The following is a 19,484-nucleotide window of genomic DNA, read 5'->3' on the forward strand; positions in this document are numbered from 1 at the left end:
GTTTCCTCAACAGTAAAATGGGGATAATAATAACACCTCAGGGGTTTTGTTCAGATCAAATGAGACTAAAGTTTGCAAAGCAATTAGGACAGTGCCTGGTACATAGTAGGCACTGTATACATCCTTGCCATTATTAGTACTCTTTGGATGCTTCAGGGAGTCCAGTAAGGTGTTTTGCCTGTAATAGGTGATTGATAAAATAGTTGCTCAAATTCTGAGATTTTGTTGGTTTATTTTTATTTTCTTTTCATTTTTTTAAAATAATCCTTACCTTCTGTCTTAGAATCAATACTAAGTATTGGTTCCAAGGCAGAAGAGAGTGGTAAAAGCTAGGCAATGGGGATTAAGCGACTTGCCCAGGGTCACACAGCTAGGAAGTGTCTGAGGATAGAATTGAACCCTAGGACCTTCTGTCTCTGAACCTGACTATCCACTGGGCCACCCAGCTGCCCCTTTGCTAGTTGATTTTTGAGTGGGATGAGTAGGAGAACCAAGAGTAGATTTGAGTCCATGATAGTTTGAGAAAATATACTTAAAGATATCTGCAAAAAATAAATACAAGTATTTGAGTGATTCAGGCAAAACTTTGAAATCTTTGCCTTCCTTAGTAATGAGTTTTTGCTGTTGTCATTTATTTCATTTTATAATACACAGTTGGGGTTCTTGTATATTCTCTAATAATCCTACTGTTTATGTATTTTATTTTATTTTTTAAATCTTTACCTTCTGTCTTGGAATCAAGGCAGAAGAGTGGTAAGGGTAAGCAATGGGGGTTAAGTGACTTGCCCAGGGTCACACAGCTGGGAAGTGTCTGGGGCCAGATATGAACCCAGGGCCTCCCATCTCTAGGCTTGGTTCTCAATTTACTGAGCTACCCAGCTGCCCCCTGTTTATGTATTTAGCCGAGTCTTCCCAACTAGGTTTCAAACTTTAGGGCCAGGCCACTTTTCTTTCTGGATCCATTACATCATCCAGTACAGAACAAGATGTATACATAGTGGGTGTGATCATTGGTCATTGATCATTGTACAACCTTGTATAGGCAGTGACTAGAGCAGTCCAGTGATGTAGCCCAGCTCTGAGAAGCCACGAGTCGTGACCTTGGGAAAGGCTCCTATTTTGTCTGAGCTCCTTTTGCAAAATGAGAGAACTGGGTTCAGGTGATCCGAACTCTCAGGTGCTTCCCAGCCCTGGGCTTCTCTGACCCCGTCTTCACCCTACCTAGAGCCCTCGCTCGGGGTCTGGCCCCGCTCCATCTACCGAGGCCCCATTAGGGTGGAAGCTCTTTTTCTATCCCCATCCTCTGAGCTGGCAGGAGGCTGGGCGTCCCAGCTCCCCGGGACATGCTATACTCCTTTGGACTTTATTCCCCAAAGTGGCATTGTCTCCTTTCTGATACTGGTATTCTGTAATCACTGGTTGTGACCCACCCCCCTCCCTCATATTTAATTCTCATCAGTATAACTCTCCACTCTGCTATTAATGATAGCAGCCAGCAGAATAGCTTTCAACATGCCATTGACAGTCTGGTTTAAGAGAGCACTTGAAAGAGTGCTAGACAGCTGAAAGTACCCATAATTGTGTACCGCAGTGAGAACTGCCAGCTCAAGGGCCTTGTTTTCATATGCTTAAAGGGACAATATCTTGTTTTCAACAAATGCTTCCAGTGACTTACATCCAAGATTGTTTCTTCTCTTGGGTCCGCCCCTTTCCTCTCCCATTTTCATTTTTTGGTCTTTATTAGTGTAGATATTGAGGCCTTTTAGGCTTTTCAGTGTATATGTGTAGACATTTGTGGAGGGAGAAGCATGTATTTGCATGGATAGATTGCTCTTAAGGACAAACTGTGTCCTTGATCTGGAATGCTATCTGGACTAAGTGCCTGAGGAAAAGGGGGAGGGGGGCAAATTTTCTAGGTTGGACCATCCATGCCTTGAGGGTTTTTTTTGTTTTTTTGTTTTTTGGTTGGAATGGGACCTGAAAGGCTTTATAACACTAATTCTCTTGGGAGCTCCTACTGAATTTTCAGAATTGCATTGTTTATCCTCTCTCCCTATCCGAGCTTTGGGTTTGGACAGCCAAGCTCCCAGAGTCAATGAGCTTGTCTACACTGCTCTCAGCTAGGCAAAATTGAATGATGAAACCCGAATGAGTGCTTTTTGAAGAAGGTGAATAGTTTGGACTAGATGATCTCTGAGGCCCTTACTAGCTTGGAAATCTTATAATTCTTTGGCCTCTATTCTGGATAGTATTGAAATATGAGAAAAAGTGTGATATTGCCATCCAAGAAATGTCAGGGCCAGGATTAGAACAACTTCCAAGCTCTGTGGCCCTGGGCAAGCTTCTCGGTCTATTTCCTCATCTGTAAAAATGGGGATAAGTGAGTGATGCTTACAGCCTTACAGGGTTGTGGGGGAAGCATTTGGTAAACCATAAAGCATCATATAATTATGAACTATTGTTGTTATGCCTAATTTAATTCATTTCTCCATATAATTTACCTTTGGAAGACCCTCCATGTGATTCTCACCCTGCATTTCAGTTCATATTTTTTGAACATGGCATCATTTCAGGGGTTCTTTGCCATAATAGAAATCCTAAAATTTTTATATTAAGTAGGGGGGACCTTAAGAGATCTATCTAGTTCAATGCTCTTCTCCCCCTCTTTTTTTTTTTTCATAAACCCATATATTCTGTCCTAGAATCAATACTAAATATCAGTTCCAAGTCAGAAGAACAGTAAAGGCTAGGCCATTGGTTAACACCAAGTGTGACTTGCCCAGAGTCATACAGCTAGAAAAAGTTGCCTGAAGCCAGTTTTGAACCCTGATTCTCCCAACTCCAGGCCAACCTATTGCTATCTACTGAGCCACCTACTTCTACAGATAAGAAAAATGAAACTCAGAGAGGTAGAGTAATTTAGCCAAAGTCACACTCTGTCAGTAGCTCAACCAGGACCAGCACGCAGATTTTCCTGACTGCTCTCCATCCAGTATCCATCCTTTATTCTGGCCAAAGCATAATAGTACCAAATGTCTAGTTTTTAAAAAAATCTCAACTCTACGGAGGTAGACTTGACCCTAAAGCTTTTTAGCTCTGCTTGTTGTCCCATGTGGGTAAGGGCTCACTAGGGGTTCATTGTACGCTCACTAGAAGTCCAGTTGAAAATTGGGTCCTTTATCTTACTTATTTATTCCGGTGTTAGATCTCATCTAGTCAAAAGCGAAGCCCAGATCCCCCTGCTGCCTTTTGCCCCTTGCTGCCTTTTGTGCCCAGAACCTAAAGAGTTGGAAACATCATTGGAGATTGATGGGGTTAGTTTTCTTAGGGAGTTCTTCAGTCTTTGTTAAAAATATACTTTTTTCTATCTCTTTATGTGTCCAGTCATGTGCAATATTACTATGTGGGATAAAAGAGGAAATCAGCAGTCCTCATGAACTCCTTCTAGCAATGGAGACAAAACTTAAATACATCAAATAGGTAACACGATAAGACCACACATATAGGGCATGGCAGGTGATGTTGGTATAGACTCCCAATTTTAGGACTCTGAATAAGGCAGAGATTTGTGAAGGAATCCCTCTATTGAGGAGGTGGCTTTTGTTCAGGCTGTGAAAGACAGTTTTGAACTGAGTACTTTATAAATTCTTAACCTGCCCTTCTTTTAAAAAAAAAAAATCATGGGTTTTTTTTGGGGGGCAGGGGGAATTCTCCAGAGGTTAGGAAATGTAATGTTGGGTTCCTGTCCCAATAAGCATTCATTAATGTCCTATCTTATCCTGAGGATAAAAGAGAAAAATAGAGGTGATCCCTGCTCTCTAGGACCTACATTTCTACTGGGGGAATTCTAGAACCAAGTCATGATTATCTTCCTGTCTTGCAAAAAAAAAAAAAAAAACAAGAAAAGTTGTTGCAACACTAATTACACTCCCTTGATGCCCATATACAGTTGTGGCATCTCTCTCTTCTACCCCACCATCCAAAAAAAAAAAAAAAAAAGGCCTAACAAAAAAACTGAGCCTATCCTTTCCTTGCTTCAAGTAAAATAGAGACATTTTTGAAAAAAAAAATAAGATCTGACTTTTGCTTTGGTTTGAAAAAAATACTTGTATTTTAAGACTCTCAAAAGCAGCTTTGCTGTTCTTTCTACAACTCTTGGCTTTGAACTCTGTCAGTACTCAGTGATACCTAGTCCTTGTGTGCAGGGCTTTACAGCATGTGTATTTTCTCAGGGAGTTGTGATCCAGCAAGGAATCTCCAGATAATCCTGCTCAGTGTTTTATATACACCTTTGCAGGTTTGGGATGCTTCAGGGAGACCTATTTCTTAAGCCCAAACCATCTGGGGATTCTATGCAGTTCTCTTCTGGCTTCTTACAAGGATATTGATAAGCTCCCTTCCTTTAACTTTCATTAACTGGAAGGAAATAAGGGCCTCTTTCATGCCTCCAAAGAGGGTCTCCTGGCAGCTAGGTGACTCGGTGGATGAGAGCCAAACCTATAGATGGAGGTCTGTCTTAGAAGTTCAAATTTGGCCTCAGATTCTTTTCTAGCTATGTGATCTGGGCAAGTCACTTCACCCCACTGCCTAGCCCTTAACCACTCTTCTTCTTCATTGGAACTGATACTTAATTCTAAGATATTTGAAGCCAAAAGGTAAGGGTTAAAAAAAGATGACATCAACAAATCCTCACCTCAGGAAAAGTGACATTTCTTCCAAAGTCACATTTTTCAAGTCATACCTGCTAGGTATGTGCTAGGTAGTTCAATGGACAGACCTTAGACACTTAAAACTGGGCAGGGTATTTTACCCTGTTTGCCTCAGGATCCTCATCTGTAAAATGAGCTAGAGAAGGACATGCCAAACCAATCCAGTATATTTGCCAAGAAAACCCCAAAATGGGGTCACAAGAGAGTTGGACACAACTGAACAACAACCCGGATGTTGAGAGAGGAGCCCACTGGGGTGGGTAGCCTCTTTGCATATGGGAGACAAGAGTTACAAAGGCTGCTACTACTCCCAACTTGGGGGTGTGGATGGAGGGAAGGAGATGATATTTTAGGTAGTTCTCCTGGACCCAGGAGTAAAGTGAACCAGGGACAAAGATGGAGCTAGAACTCTAGGACTCAAGTGTGAAGTAACAGAAATAATCATTTAGGTTTAGATCTAGTGTTTATATAGTATGTGGTTTGTGGTATATTTTACATACTTTATTTCAATTGTACTTCAGAAGGACCCTGTGAAAGTAGTTGCTATTATTATCCCCCTTTTATAGATGAGGGTAACTGAGGCTAAAAGAGGATACATGATTTGCAGAGGGTCACACTGCTAGGAAATTTCTCAGGCTGGATTCAAATTCTGGTCTTCTTGATCCCATATCTAGCACTACTTAGTTGCCTAGAAGTAAAAAGTGTCTTGCCATATGGAGCATGGAAGAAGCCTGGGCATCTCTCTGGGCACTGTCTCCTTTGTGACCTTGCAAGGGCTAGACTAGGTGACGAATAAAGGTGCCTTTTAGTTTAGCACTGTGATTTGGGGGCTTCTCATTCAGATGCCCCAGTCCTTGAGGATGGGCAGAGGACTAGCTTTCCAGGGGGAAAAGGCATATTTTTATAATTGAATACAATAGCTAAACTGAAGCACATGACAGGAGAGTGGGGGAGTCTTTTGCCCTTTTCATTTCACAATGATAATAGTTAATAATAGCTCACACTTATATAGCACTTGACAAGTTCCAAAGCCCTTTCCTCATAATAGCCCTTTGAGGTAGGTTGTAATTTAAAAAAAAAAAAAAAAAAGTGAAAGGCAGCTGGCCAAAGGGTATGCCAAATAAGGGTGGCTTGGTTTGCTTCTCATTTTCCTACTCTAATACACTCACTTCTTTTTTTCCCTGTTCTTCTCAGTTCAATTGGACATCCCCACCCTCCCCCCCAAAAATTCCTTCTCCTAGGGGAGCTACTATAATTAAAAAAAAACCCTCAGCATTAATTCTGATGAGAGAGACCCCAAAATTCAATTTAATGACCTACCTCTGTGTAGTTTACTTAAAAAAAAAAAAACAGCCTGTTGCTGGGAGAAGGAGATTTGCATAATGTTCTAAGGGGATTAGGTGGCTGGGGGTTGCCATGGCAACCCCATAGTGATGAATTGAGATTTTTTTTTTGTGGCAGGAGTTGGCTGATGGAGCTAAACTAAGGAGGGGGGAGGGTATGAGGAGGGGTGTGTGGAAGGGGTGGGTAGCAGCCGGAGGCTCTAGTCAGAGAGGGCCCTATTGGTTTTTAGGATTCAAGGATGAATGGGCAGTGTTTGGGGGTATGCATGTGGTGGGGTAGGGAGGGAGTATTTCCTATGAAAGCTTCCCCTGTTTCTTTTATACAAATGATCTCTTTGAGGGCTTGATAAACCTTAAGCAGGAGTCTCGGGGTATGGGAGGGGGAGGATTGTGGGGGTGAGAGGCAAGCAGATTTAAATGTGTTTGGGAACTAAGAAATTAAAGTGAACAAATATTTAAAGATTATTTCATCTTGTTAACAGGAAGTCTGATTCCTGCAAACTTTGGAGAATCAAAGAATCTTAGAGCCAGGAGAGACAAATTATTTGATGCCAACTAGGTGTCTAGCACTGTGCTAGGCACTTATCCCTTCCATCAAGGAGCTTAGGGACAGAAGATATGTACACAATTATAATAAAAAAAGAATTCACTGCTGAGTGGATAAGGCAGAACAAAGTGTTAAGGACATTTGGAGGAGAGAAACCTTATTTCCAGTTAAGGGCATCAGGGAAGATTTCATAGAAAAGGGATAATATTTAAGGCATCTTAATACCCTAAATTCCACAATGCCAAAAATTCCACAAAACCAAGGATCTTGAAAGGGTGAGCAGGATTTCAACAAGTAGTGATGATGCAAGGCATTCTAGGCATATGGAAGAGCCAGAATCAAAAGGAAAGGTGACCCCCTAGTCCAGTTTGGCTAGATTTTATACAGCCATCTGGGCCAACTCCCTCCTTTGGCAGATGATCTTCACTGAGGTCAATACAGGAACATGACTTACTCAAGGTCATAATGTTCAAACCCTTGACTAATTTGTCAGGTTTTTCCTTTGACTCACTTAACCTAAATGTCAAAACTGGGGTAGGACTGGAAGAGTGTATTAAATTGACTTCAGGCTTCCCACAATAACCATAATCCTTAACCCTGGATGAATTTTCAAGGGGCCAAATTTTGAATTCTGCCTTAAGGGCATAATTGCTGGGATTACTCCAGTCACCAATTAGTAGACTGCCTCTAGGGCTGGTTAAAGGTTTTGAGTTAGGCTGTTAAGGTGGGGTGGTGGGGGTGGGGAGGGTGATCACACATCCCCAATAAACAATAACACTGGAAGGCTGTTGGGCCTAATACATTTAGTCCTCCTTGCATAAAGAATTCAATAGGTTCCCTTGGAAGACATAAATATTTAATGGAGTTGTAGTTATATATAATTTGATCAATATGTCAATGCTAAAAGGGGTTTTAAGGAGGATCACCTATCATTTAGCAATCTGTGATGGAAGCCTTCACCAGCCCCTTGAGTAGCAGGGGTCATTATCTCCTGCTGCTGCTAAGTGGATCATTTATTTACCTTGAGCTTTCAACTTTCCATGCTATTTTTTTTTCTACCCTAGCTCCAGCGCATAGCCCAAGTGACCTGCATTCTTGGAAGGCTGAGCCAAAACCTAACACCTCAGTGCTACTCCTTAGGGATTCAGGTCCCCTTGGCTTTGCCTCTGCCTCTCAGTCCAGGTCCTGCCAAAGCAGCAGGGCAAATTTTATTTCTATGTCCTTCTCTCTCCTAGCTTAGGCTGAGGAGCAATTCACTAGAAAGAAAGGTTATCTTGTAGTTAAACATTTGGGCTCTATCAAAGGCCTGTCATTTTGGAAATACATAACATATGTAATCGAATATTTTAAGGTAAAGCTGTGCCCAGGACATGCTGTTCTGAAATCTTCAAATATTTGACTGCCGCTGGCTAATCTCTGGCACCCTGCTGTTGGTAACATTTGGACTGGAGGCTCTGGAGGCCATGATTCTTTCTGACCATGCTTTCAATTTGAGTTGAAGACAGCTCACCTGGAGCTTCCCAGAATCAAATGGAAACTGATTACTGATCTTGCAAAGGAGAAATCATCTTTATAAATATAGCTAGGATCCTAGGAGGGGCAATAACAGCAACTTACTTAGAGCCCTTTAAAGGTTGACAAGGCACAGTACATACATTATCTCATTTGATAAGATTGCAAGAGATGTTGGGGGAAGGAGTACTGAATTTGAAACTTTGCTTCTGCAACAATACTGGCATAATTTGGGGAAAGTTATTTCATTTTTTAAGTACATAGATAAAACAATTTGTTTTGTGCTAGGCTTTTTGTGATAAGCACTGGGAATAATACAGTTAAAAGGGAAATCATCTCAACCTTCAAGAAACTTTTATTCTGGTTTTTTTTTTTTTGACCCCCTTAACTTCTATCTTAGAATCAATACTGTGTATTGTTTTGAAGGCAGAGTGGTAAGGGCTAAGCAATGGGGGTTAAGTGACTTGCCCAGGGTCACATAGCTAGAAAGTATCTGAGGCTAGTTTTGAAGCTGGGACCCTCCTGTCTCTAGGTCTGGCTCCCTAGCTTCTATTCTTTAAAAATATGTTTATGTCATTCTTTTTTTTTTTTTTTAGATCCACATTCTTTCCAACTCTTACCCTCACACCTAATTTGAGAAAGCAAAATAAAACCCATGAAACATGCATGGGTCAACAAAGCATATTTCCATGTGACCAACAAATAAATGCTTCATTCTGTATGCCAAGTCTATCACCTCACTATCAGGAGGTGGATAGCAGGTTTCATCTTGAGTCCTCTAGAATTGTGACTGGGTTATTTTGTTGATCAGCATTGGTAAATCTTTCAAAGTTTGTCTTTACAATATTGCTGTTATTGTTGATATTGTTCTCATGGTTTTTTTGCTCTCCCATTTTGCCTCAATTCATACATCTTCCCATGTTTCTCCAAAACTTTTCTCTTTATTTCTTAAAGCACAATAGCATTCAATTATGCACATACATATTATACATACCATAACTTTTTAGTCATTCTTCAACTGGTGGGCATTCCCTAAGTTTTCAATTCTTTGCCACCACAAAAACTGCTATATTTTTGTACATATGGGTTCTTTCCTTCCTTCCTTCCTTCCTTCCTTCCTTCCTTTCTTCCTTCCTTCCTTCCTTCCTTCCTTCCTTCCTTCCTTCCTTCCTTCCTCTCTCAAGAACACATTGGATTAAGGGTAAGAGGGCTGCAAGGCAGAGCCATTTGAGGGTATATGTAAGACCTCTGGGCACCCTAAATACTATGATTTACTTGTTAAGCTGTAAATAATGATTTTTGTATTACTGACTTCGCAGTGCTGCTATGAGAAAAGTGTTTTGTAATCCTTGCAACAGAAAGTAAATGTTAGTTGCTGTTATTTTTTAATTGCTCACATTCCTTTTTATTATTTTTTATGATAATTAAAACTTCTGGTAAAAAATATCCTTTAAAATATTTTCAAGGCTAAAGTGTAAATAGAGCAACAAATTTAACTTCCTTTGAGGGGGGAGTGGAAGAGAGTTTCCAAATGTAATCAATTCTTGATTATTCATGCCTAATACAAAGAACCTGTGTTATAGATAGATGATCCCTAGAAGTGTAAATCTAAATAGTTCTGTTTCAGTACTCTTTTTCTTCCTAATTTGTTTAAGGTTCTTTTAAAATGATTGCTTTACAAAACATGAGATTCCCCATGCGTTTATTAAATATAATGGAGAGGGGAACAGGAAGCAATAGTGGAATATCTGGAAACTATTTGATCAAAGAAGGGATAAGATTTTAGAGTCCTATGGGACCATTTTACTCTTGAGCAACCTAAACTTGCCCCCTAACTTTTTTGTGCTCTTCATTTGCCTAGCAAAGTCTATATCTTCATGAAAATTATAAGGGTCATTTCCTAGTGTCCCTAAGTATAGGACAGATTCCAAATTTATATGGTGAAGTGGGAAGTGCCTTGAACTTGAGTCAAGAGATCTGAGTTGAAGTTCAGGCTCTGCTAGTGATTTCTAGGTGATCTTAGGCAAATTTCTACCTTTCTGGGATGGGCCTCCATTTTTTTCCTTTGTAAACTGAGGGCGTTGAGCTATATGACCTCCCAAAGGTCTTTATTGCCTACACTTAGGAAGGTTTACCTCCTGACTAGAGGAAGGATCTCAGTTGTTTCTAAGGGAGGAACTGTGATTTGTCTACTAGGAAAACTGGGTGGTTTGAAGCTATATGTGGAAAGAAATTTTAGGAGGGGACTTGGGAGCAGGTAATAGAAGCCCCCAATGGTCTCTTCCAAACTACTTTCTCAAAGTTGGTCTTCAAATACACACATTAACTCTCCCACTTTCAGGTGAATTTCTCATGGTTTTGCTAAAAGAATAAGCACATAAGACAAAGATGGTGGAGAGGATGCAGATTGACCTAAAGAAGCCTGTGTACTCTATTGATAACAGATTGCTCTGAATTACCAAAAGGAATTTTTAAACTGTTTGATCTCCTTCCAATTTGTGCTTTAGACCAAGTCTCCTTTGTCAAAGTAGCAGTTCTTAATTTCTTTCTCCAAGCTTGTTGGAGTTGGATCAACAGCTGTTTTAACAGCTGTTTCAATCTGAGAGGCCACAGTTATTAACCCTTGTGGTACATTTTCTTTTAAAAGCCACTCTTCCAAGGGATTCCAAGTTATTAAACGTTGTCTTCTAAATTGGACCTTGGTGTCATGGAGGCTGAGAGATCCTTTAAGTATTATTTCCTATCTCCAGGAGACTTTCTCCTCCCCAGTTTGGGGGGTTGGGGGGTAGGGTGGGAACTTAACCAAAAAAAACCCAAAAAGCACCAGATATGCATGAAACAATAATGGGAACTCCCAGTGGTTATGGAGTACAAGATCCTTAGTTCAGATCCTCACTCTGTCCCTTGTATTTCTGTTGCCTTGGAGACAGTCATTTAAACTCTTTATGCTTGCTTACAATTTTCCTCAGTTGTAAACTGGGGTTTTATAATATTTGCACAGTGACCATGAGACAATGACTTAATGACAAGATCAGTATAAGTGTCTCCTGAACTGAATTCTCACCAGGAATAACTGTCGTGACTAATCTTGGCAGCAGAGATGACAAAGCAGTTCCCTTCACTAGAGAATTTGGAGAACTACTGATAGATACTATGAAATGCACTGTCAAGATCAGTACATAACTAGTGTTGTGTTTGGGAAGATGTACCAGAAGATGACTTTTGTTTTCTTAATCACTGAAATTAAAAAAAATCTGCCTCAAAAAAAGCCAGGATCATGGAAGGAAAATTAAGTATGATCTAGTCCAATACCCTCATTTTCCAGATGATGAAAATGAATGTCTGAAAAAAAAAAACAACAACAACAAACAACTGACATCCAGAAAACAAAGGTTCTCAAATAGCATAACATAGTTGCTGAATGGCACACCTTGTATCTCTGATTCATATACTCTATTAAAAAATAACAGGAGAGAGGAGAAGAATATGGCTAATGTGGAGAATTTGAAAATGCTTTAGATTTAGCTTTGCTATATAGTTTGACAGATAGACACACTTGTGCTAAGCATTTCAGTCTTCCTTTTCCTGGAAGAATTGTGTTTGATGGTAGGGAAGATTGTGGAGGGATAGAAGAAAAGAGGGTCAGGAGCTATTTTCTTTGTGGGTAAAGAAGCAGAGAACTCAATTGAAATTGCTTACAAAAGGTTCCCAAAGAACCCCAGCTGATTTCTCAGCAACAGAGAGCAGAACTCAACTGGGTAAATATATCATAAAATCTTGCCGAAGTCACTTTTGACTCTCTGGGTAATCAGATGACATTGGGCACCACACCAGGCACTGCAGGAGTCGAGAGGCATAGACTATAGAAAAGATTGGATCTCTGCCTTCAGGGAGTCTACAGCCTTAAATCCTGGGGCCTCTTTTTGTTCTTTCTCTGAAGGAAGAGGGGAAGGAGAGTCACTCTCATTTTTTATTAAACCATTAAGGCCCTGACACTGACCAGTTGTGTTCAAAGTCTACTTTGGCTTGCCAAAGGAAGTTGGCAACAGGAAAGAACCTTTCATCCACAAGTGAGTGCTTTAATTGCACACTAGGTCATGGCCAGCTGGAAAACTTTGAAGTGTTCTTTCCTGTCTTCCCAAAGAGAAGGTGGTGTAGACAGCAGCAGCAGCAGCAGCTTCCAGAAGCCCCATTGAGGTTGGTCAGGTATGGCTGGGCCATTTCTCTGTTTAATGAAGGGCTTACTTAGCCTTAGGTTGGTATGTCAACACTTAGTACCTTCTGTTTCTACTATCACCCCTTCTTAACCCAGGTTTGCCCACAAATAGACATTTCTCCTCAAACCACTGGCCACTGGCATGTGCTGTTGGCAAGAGCTCTAGAGTTTGGATGACTGCACCTGCAATTCTTAGTTAGGTCTCTACCTTTTTTTCTTCACCTACCAAATGGTGAAGATCTTAAATTAAGCATAAAACAGGTAGATTCCTTGTTAAGAAGTTTTCTTAGTTGTCTGTATAGGGATGTCAATACAGGTCAAATCTCTTAAGAGAACTGTTCAAAATACTACTCTTGAGTGGACCTTCCTTCCTTCTTTCCTCCCTCCCTCCAGGATCTTTATCATACAGAGATTGGCTTGTATAAGGAAAGACATGTCGACTTTGAAATAAAGTTCCAGATATTTGTTTTCCCCTTAATGGAGGATTAAATAGGATTATGGGAAAAACTGTTGTCCTACCTCAACCCCATGGAATCCAGAAAGGTTCTTGACTAAGAGTGAATCAAGGATTGTAGAATGAGCCAGTGAGCTTGATCCCCAGTATCTTTGTGGGCAAATTTTAAATCATTTGATACTATTTCAGTTAAGAAGGTGTCATGCTTACCTAATATTAGTGGGTAGGCATGGAGATAGGCTAAAATGATTTAAAAAAAAATTTTTTTTTTAAACCCTTACGTTCCATCTTGGAGTCAACACTTGTATTGGCTCCAAGGCAGAAGAATGATAAGGGCTAGGCAGTGGGAGTCAAGTGACTTGCCCAGGGTCACACAGCTGGGAAGTGTCTTGAGGCCAGATTTGAACCTAGGACCTCCCATCTCTAGGTCTGGCTCTCAATCCACTAAGCTACCCAGCTGCCCATAAAATGATTTTTTTAATTTTTAATTTTAAATTATTATTTTTTAATTTAAAACAATGCAGATTGGACTGTACTAAGTTTCTAAATTGGACCTTCTAAGTATCTAAAATCCTGCCACATCTAATTACCCATCATACTCTGTAGGCCTTTAGGATCTATTTCCTTATGGTTCAGAGACAATAACTAACGTGGAATGGAAGAGAAAGACCAAAAGTAGCATCTGCTGAAAGTAGGAGGGGCAAGAGTAGGAGAGACAAGGTCATCTCAAAGGCTTAAATAGATGCTCGTTGAATTGTATCTGTTTTATTAAATTCCCTTTGATACATACTTTTAAAGTAAATTCTTGGTCCAGTTCTGTAGTAGGTACCAAAACAATACTAAAGTCAAAAAAGCCAAAACGTTCCCACTAGTTTGATTAAACAAGCAAAACCAGTTGACCCAATAGAGAATGCACAAAGAACCTGAAATCGGGGAGACATAAATTCAAATCTGGTTCTGGACCTTTAATAGCTCTGTGACCCTGAGCAAGTTTTTTAAAACCTCTCTCTGCCTCAATTTTGTATCTTTCCAGGGTTAATGGGATGAATTTAAATATTTACAGCATTTTTGATCTAGAGGAATCTATTTCTCATAGTAGAATTTATAGTTAGGCTTTTTGAGGAGGATGTGTGTGTTTTGTACGAGTGAGTGATGGAATAAGATGATCTTGGTCATGCATTCTGCCTACATAGAAAGCTTACCGCTGGCAGGCTTCACCATTGCCAGGCTCTTTGGCTACAGTACTAAGAAATTTCACTATATTATTTTCCAGTTTATTTGAGACCTTGAATCGATCTACCTAACTTATATTATTTTCAGTAATCAGCTAGAACAACCACTCTGTGTTCTTGTAGAATAATAGAAAGTCTTTGATAAGAAATCAGAGCCTCTAAAGACATGCAGGTTGGGGAATCCTGGTGCCTGGAGCCAGCCTGTTGGTTTTCTGAATATAAGTATAAAGGGTGAGACAAATCATCTCTCAAGTCCCTGCCAGCTTGAACCTCTATTACAGATGCCTTCCCTCTAACCAACCTTGGATGAGCTCACGCAGAGGGAAGGGATGCTATTGCTTGTTAAAAGAGCATGCAGTTTTGCATTGTGGTTCAGAGTCTGGAATTAGTCTTGACGGTGACATTTCAATGACTTTGATTTATGCACCCAAGTTGATGCGTGAAACTTAATGTGATCTCCTTTTCTTTTTAGACAGAGATTGCTAAGAGACTGAACACAATTTTAGCTCAGATCATGCCTTTTCTGTCACAAGAGGTAAGATGTGTTTTCATCCCCTTTCTCTCCTGCCTTTAAAAAACGACTAATGAGTTTCCAAATCATTGTTTTTGAATGGTTGCAGAAGCCACTGCCTTAAGTTTGATAATATGGATCTGAAGAAGCACAAGCAGTTTCAAGAGACAGGGACTGATTTAGTCAAAGGGGGCATTTGGCTGGCTTGGTATTGTACCCTGTAAGTTCAGGGCAACCCTGCCCACAGTTAAGAAGATATTATTATAGTTTTCTTATCTATAAAAATGAGGGAGTCGGATGAGATGGCCTCTGGTCTCTCCCAGTTGTAAATCCATGTCATTTCTGTGAGAAACAAATTATATTGAGCAAAAAGCTCTCATTAAATGGTTGGCCTAGATCAAAGAGAGCATATCGATCCTACTTGTCCTCACACTAGTTTTTTTCCCCCTAGTAAATTTTTTTTTTTGATTCAAAGATATTTTCCCAATGTCATGTAATAATAATTTTCAATGTATGTTTTCCAAAATTATAAAATCTAATTTGTTTCTTTCTCTCCTCCCCACTCAGAGATTCTAGGCAATTTGACCTAGGTCATACTTGTGATATCATGTAAAACATATTTCTATTCCATATTGGTCATTGTTGTAAGAGCACACTCATATACTAAATCAAAACACCAAAATAAAACCCTAAATACACAGATGTGAAAGGCAGTATGCTTTGATCCACATCAATCCAACTCCCAACAGTTCTTTCTCCAGAGGTGGATAGCATTCCCTTCTCATAAGTCTTTCAGAATTGTCCCAGATCATTACATTTTGCTGAGAGTAGCCAAGTTTTCACAGTTGATCATCATACAACATTGCTGTTACTATATACAACGTTCTCCCAGTTCTGCTTATTTCTCTATGTATCAGTTCATGCAGATCTTTCCAGCTTTTTCAAAATCATCTTGCTTATCATTTCTTATAGCACAATAGTTTTTCATCACCAATATATAACACAATTTGTTTAGCCATTCCCCAATTGATGGACGTCCCCTCTGTTTCCAATTCTTTTCCAGTACAAAAAGAACTGCTATAAATATTTTTGTTCAAGTAGATCCTTTCTCATTATCTTATTGGGATACAGACCCAGTAGTCACATTGACTTTTTAAAAGGCTTCTACTTGTATAGGATTGAAAGATCCTAGATTTTGGTGAGAAGGTTGATCATCTCACCCAACTCACTCATTTTCCAAATAAGAAAACTAGGGGAAACCAAGTCACAGAGAGGTCAAGTGAGTGGAATAGCTGGGGTTTTAATTCATTCTGTTGACTTCAGACTATCACACTGCCTCCCAATTTGGTGTGACTTGATTTGTTTTGGAGGAAAGAGCAGTTACTCATAGTTTTGTTCTTCTCCCATTTTGGCTCTTGTTGGAAGCCTTATGTTATACTCTCTTATCAATTAGGCATATTTCTGTGTAATTGATACCTCAAACTTTTGACTAGTTCCTCTTTCAATCCCAAATTTTGTCCTGTAATGTTACGCTTTGGGGGAGACTCTTCTTTTAGATATTCTGTACTATATGGTTTGTGGTTTTAAGAGCAAGGCTCCTCTTCCCCCTTCTAACTCTCATTTATACTTTGGTCTCACAGGTTAGCACACATGAAAGGATAGTTGCTAACTTTTCCTTTTTTTTTAGTTTCAGCCAAGTACTCCCCATCCCTCCAGGTGATCAGGCACTCCCCAAAGGGGTTGAATATTCCAACCCCAGCTTGGTATAGTGGATAAAGCAGTAGAATCAGAACAACATGAGCTCCTTCAGTTGATCCTGGGCAAATCACCTTGGCTCTCTCTGTCTCAGCTTCTTTACTTATAGAAATATTCCCGGAATGGTAGCCCCTCCTTACAGAGTTATTGTGAACAGTGGTGTCAAACTCAATAGAAATGGATCCCTACGGGCCACATTGACCTAGAAAACCACAAATTAAAATGATCTATGTCGTATTGTATTTGTATTGATTATAAAATCAATAAACATTTCTCAGTTCTGGGCTTGGGTGGGACCCTAATGCTCCTGGTTGTAAGAATCAAACGAGATAACATACTTAAAATACTTTGCAAACCATGAAGTACTGGTTGTTGTCATTGTTTTATCTGTAATGTGAAGAAGGTGGGATAAATAATATATCAAGTCCCTTCTAGTTGTCCTACCTATTGGACTGCCTCACTACCTAATCACAGATGGGTTTCTGTCTTGTACAGTGTATAATAGACTGTCTTGTATAGAACTGTTTCATTTTTCTGCATTTGAGTGGTCAGGAGAGAAGAAGAAAGTGTTTTGGATAAGAGGTTTGGAGGTACTTGCATTCTATATTGTTCTACATCAGAAGTTCTCTGAACTTTAAAAAATAAATATAGTTTTAGTAACTTTTAATATCATTGGTTTCCTTTGTAATCTTGCATATTTAATTTATTAATTTAAGAACATTATTCTGGGATAGCTAGGTAGCTCAGTGGATAGAGAGCCAGGCATGGAGACAGGAAGTCCTGGGTTCAAATCTGCTCCCAGATACTTCCTGCCTGTATGACCCTGGGCAAGTCACTTAACCCCAGTTGTCTAGCCTTTACTACTCTTTTGCCTTGGAACTGATACTAAATGTTGATTCTAAGACATACATGAAGAGTTTAGAAAAAACAACATTATTCTGAAAATCTGTCCACAACACATATAAAGGAAGGTTACAAATCCTTGCTCTATATAAATTTGAAAAAAGAGATAAATATGTGAGCACAATAAGAACATCTTAGCAATATGTTTCTAAACTGTATCTATATTTAAGGTAAAGAGGTAATGATGAACAATAATGATGCTTGTAAATTTGGTATCCAAATCTTTATTTAGAATTTTTTCCATGACTTGTAGAGACCATCTAATATTCTAAGGATTGCTTTAATGGATGCCCATTCTCCCTTGTTTCTTTTAGCACCAACAGCAAGTTGCACAGGCTGTGGAACGAGCCAAGCAGGTGACCATGACGGAGTTGAATGCCATCATCGGGGTACGTGGACTCCCCAATCTGCCTCTCACCGTGTGTATATCCCTTTTATTCCTCTCATTTACCATAACCAGAGATCAACTCTGAACTCAGTTGGTCTCAAAGAATGGTGGCTTTAACCCTCCTCCTAGACACCCCATTAAGGATTTCCTAATTGGTTTTCCAAATTATTTCCTGGCTCCCAGTCTGTGAGGTAGCTGAAAACAGCTGGATTCTCACTCTTGCCTCTAAAATTTCTCAGTTGGTATGACAGTTAGCCTAAAAGGGGAAACCTTGCTTCCTCAGGTTCCCCCTTCCTCTGCTTCAAAAGCGGTCATCACCCCAGCTAGAAGGAAGGGAGCCTACGGTCATCTTTTTGACCAGTCAAGACAAATACTTTGCAAAAGCAATTATATGATGGGGCTTAAAGGAGCCTTCTTTAAACTTGGACACTGATTCTGAGATGGAACCTTTGGGGTCAGGCAGGGTTTATTGCTATTTCTCTAAAGCAAACTTCACCCTTCTTTTAGCCACCTGGGATCAGAACTGTCTCTGTTGTACTGTTATTGTGAACTGTGCTGTGAAACATTGGTTTTTACTTTGATCTCCCATACATCAAGTGGCCCGTGTCAGTGTTGCTTACATCTCAGCCAAGACCTGGGCAGAGTGGTCTTCCTGGCCCAGAGGCAACAGACTCAGCTGGCACAGATGGTCCTCTAGGTCTTAAGATGGAAAACTGGGTTATACATAGAACTACATGAGCTGACCTGTGTTTTGAGGGGGGTGGATTACTGATCTTCTCCTATTGGATTTAGCAGATTTCTCTATTAGCTTTCCTTCTCCCTGCCTAAGTACCAAAGTTTAGGGTGAGCCTAAAGGTATTTTATTCTAAGGCTGCCTCCACTCCCCTGCAGTTTCATAGGGATAAAAAAATGGATCTTATTTGTTGTAGGAACTCCCAGATGAGGGAGTTTCTACCAAGAGAAGCTGACACTTTATCTGGAACTTTAAATCTGTCCACAACATGTATAAAGGAAGGTTACAAACCCTTGCTCTATATAAATTTGAAAAAAAGAGATAAATATGTGAGCTCGATGAGAATGTCTTAGCAATATGTTTCTAAGCTGTATCTATATTTAAGGTAAAGAGGTAATGATGAACAATAGTAGTGCTTGTAAATTTGGTATCCAAATCTTTATTTAGAAATCTTTCTGTCACTTGTAGAGACCTTCTAATATTCTAAGGATTGCTTTAATGGATGTACATTAAACTCTTTGTAGAGCACCAAGAAATTAAGTGACTTTCCTAGAGTCACACAGTTAGTGTATTTTAGAGGTGGGGCTTGAACTCAAGTTTCCTGGTTTTAAGGCTGGGTTGCTATCGACTATACTAAGTTACCGTACTAAGAAGTCTTTATTTAAAGGAGGGGGAAAGGTTGACTATTTTCTCTTGTTTAGCAAAGGCCACTTTATGGCTCTTAGGATTTTAGAATGGTACAGTTAGAAGGCACCAGACTTGATTTAGGAGATCAGAGTTTTCATTCTGATTCTTCCGCTAAATTAATGTGTGATCTTTGAATGAATCACTTGACTGACTGCACTAAACCTCATTGTCCTGATCCATAAAAGAGAGAAATTTGGACCCAGTGGCCACCTATTGCCCTTCCTAGCTCTCAGACTCTAGTTTCAGTTGTTAGACTACGGTAGTAACGCGTATTGTGCTCTTTAAAGTTTGCAAAATGCTTTCTTCCAAACGACTCCATGAGAGAGATGGTGTAGGTATTATCACTCCCATTTGATGGATGAGGGAACCAGTTTTGTGAGTGGTTATCATACAGCTACCAAGTCTCTGAGGAGGGAGGGATTCAAGCACAGGTGTTCCAAGTGTGGAACTCCATTTACTCCACCATACTGTCTCATTATCTTTTTTATGTTGGT

At 39.8% G+C, this 19,484-nt stretch overlaps 1 protein-coding gene across 7 annotated transcripts in view; it reads left to right on the forward strand.

The window, feature by feature from the left end:
• The window catches only part of TLE3 (TLE family member 3, transcriptional corepressor), a 59,572-nt gene that overhangs the window by 8,646 nt on the left and 31,442 nt on the right, over nt 1-19,484 (forward strand). For 6 of the 7 annotated variants that reach the window (XM_044665315.1, XM_044665317.1, XM_044665316.1 and 3 more), the window contains exons 5-6: nt 14,486-14,548; nt 17,497-17,571. In XM_044665315.1, coding sequence (XP_044521250.1) covers nt 14,486-14,548; nt 17,497-17,571 — 138 coding nt within the window. Of the gene's footprint in view, nt 1-14,485; nt 14,549-17,496; nt 17,602-19,484 lie in introns of all 7 variants that reach the window. The other variant, XM_044665314.1, reaches the window with a different exon arrangement.

This window comes from Gracilinanus agilis, chromosome 2 (assembly GCF_016433145.1).
Source record: "Gracilinanus agilis isolate LMUSP501 chromosome 2, AgileGrace, whole genome shotgun sequence".
NCBI lineage: Eukaryota > Metazoa > Chordata > Mammalia > Didelphimorphia > Didelphidae > Gracilinanus > Gracilinanus agilis.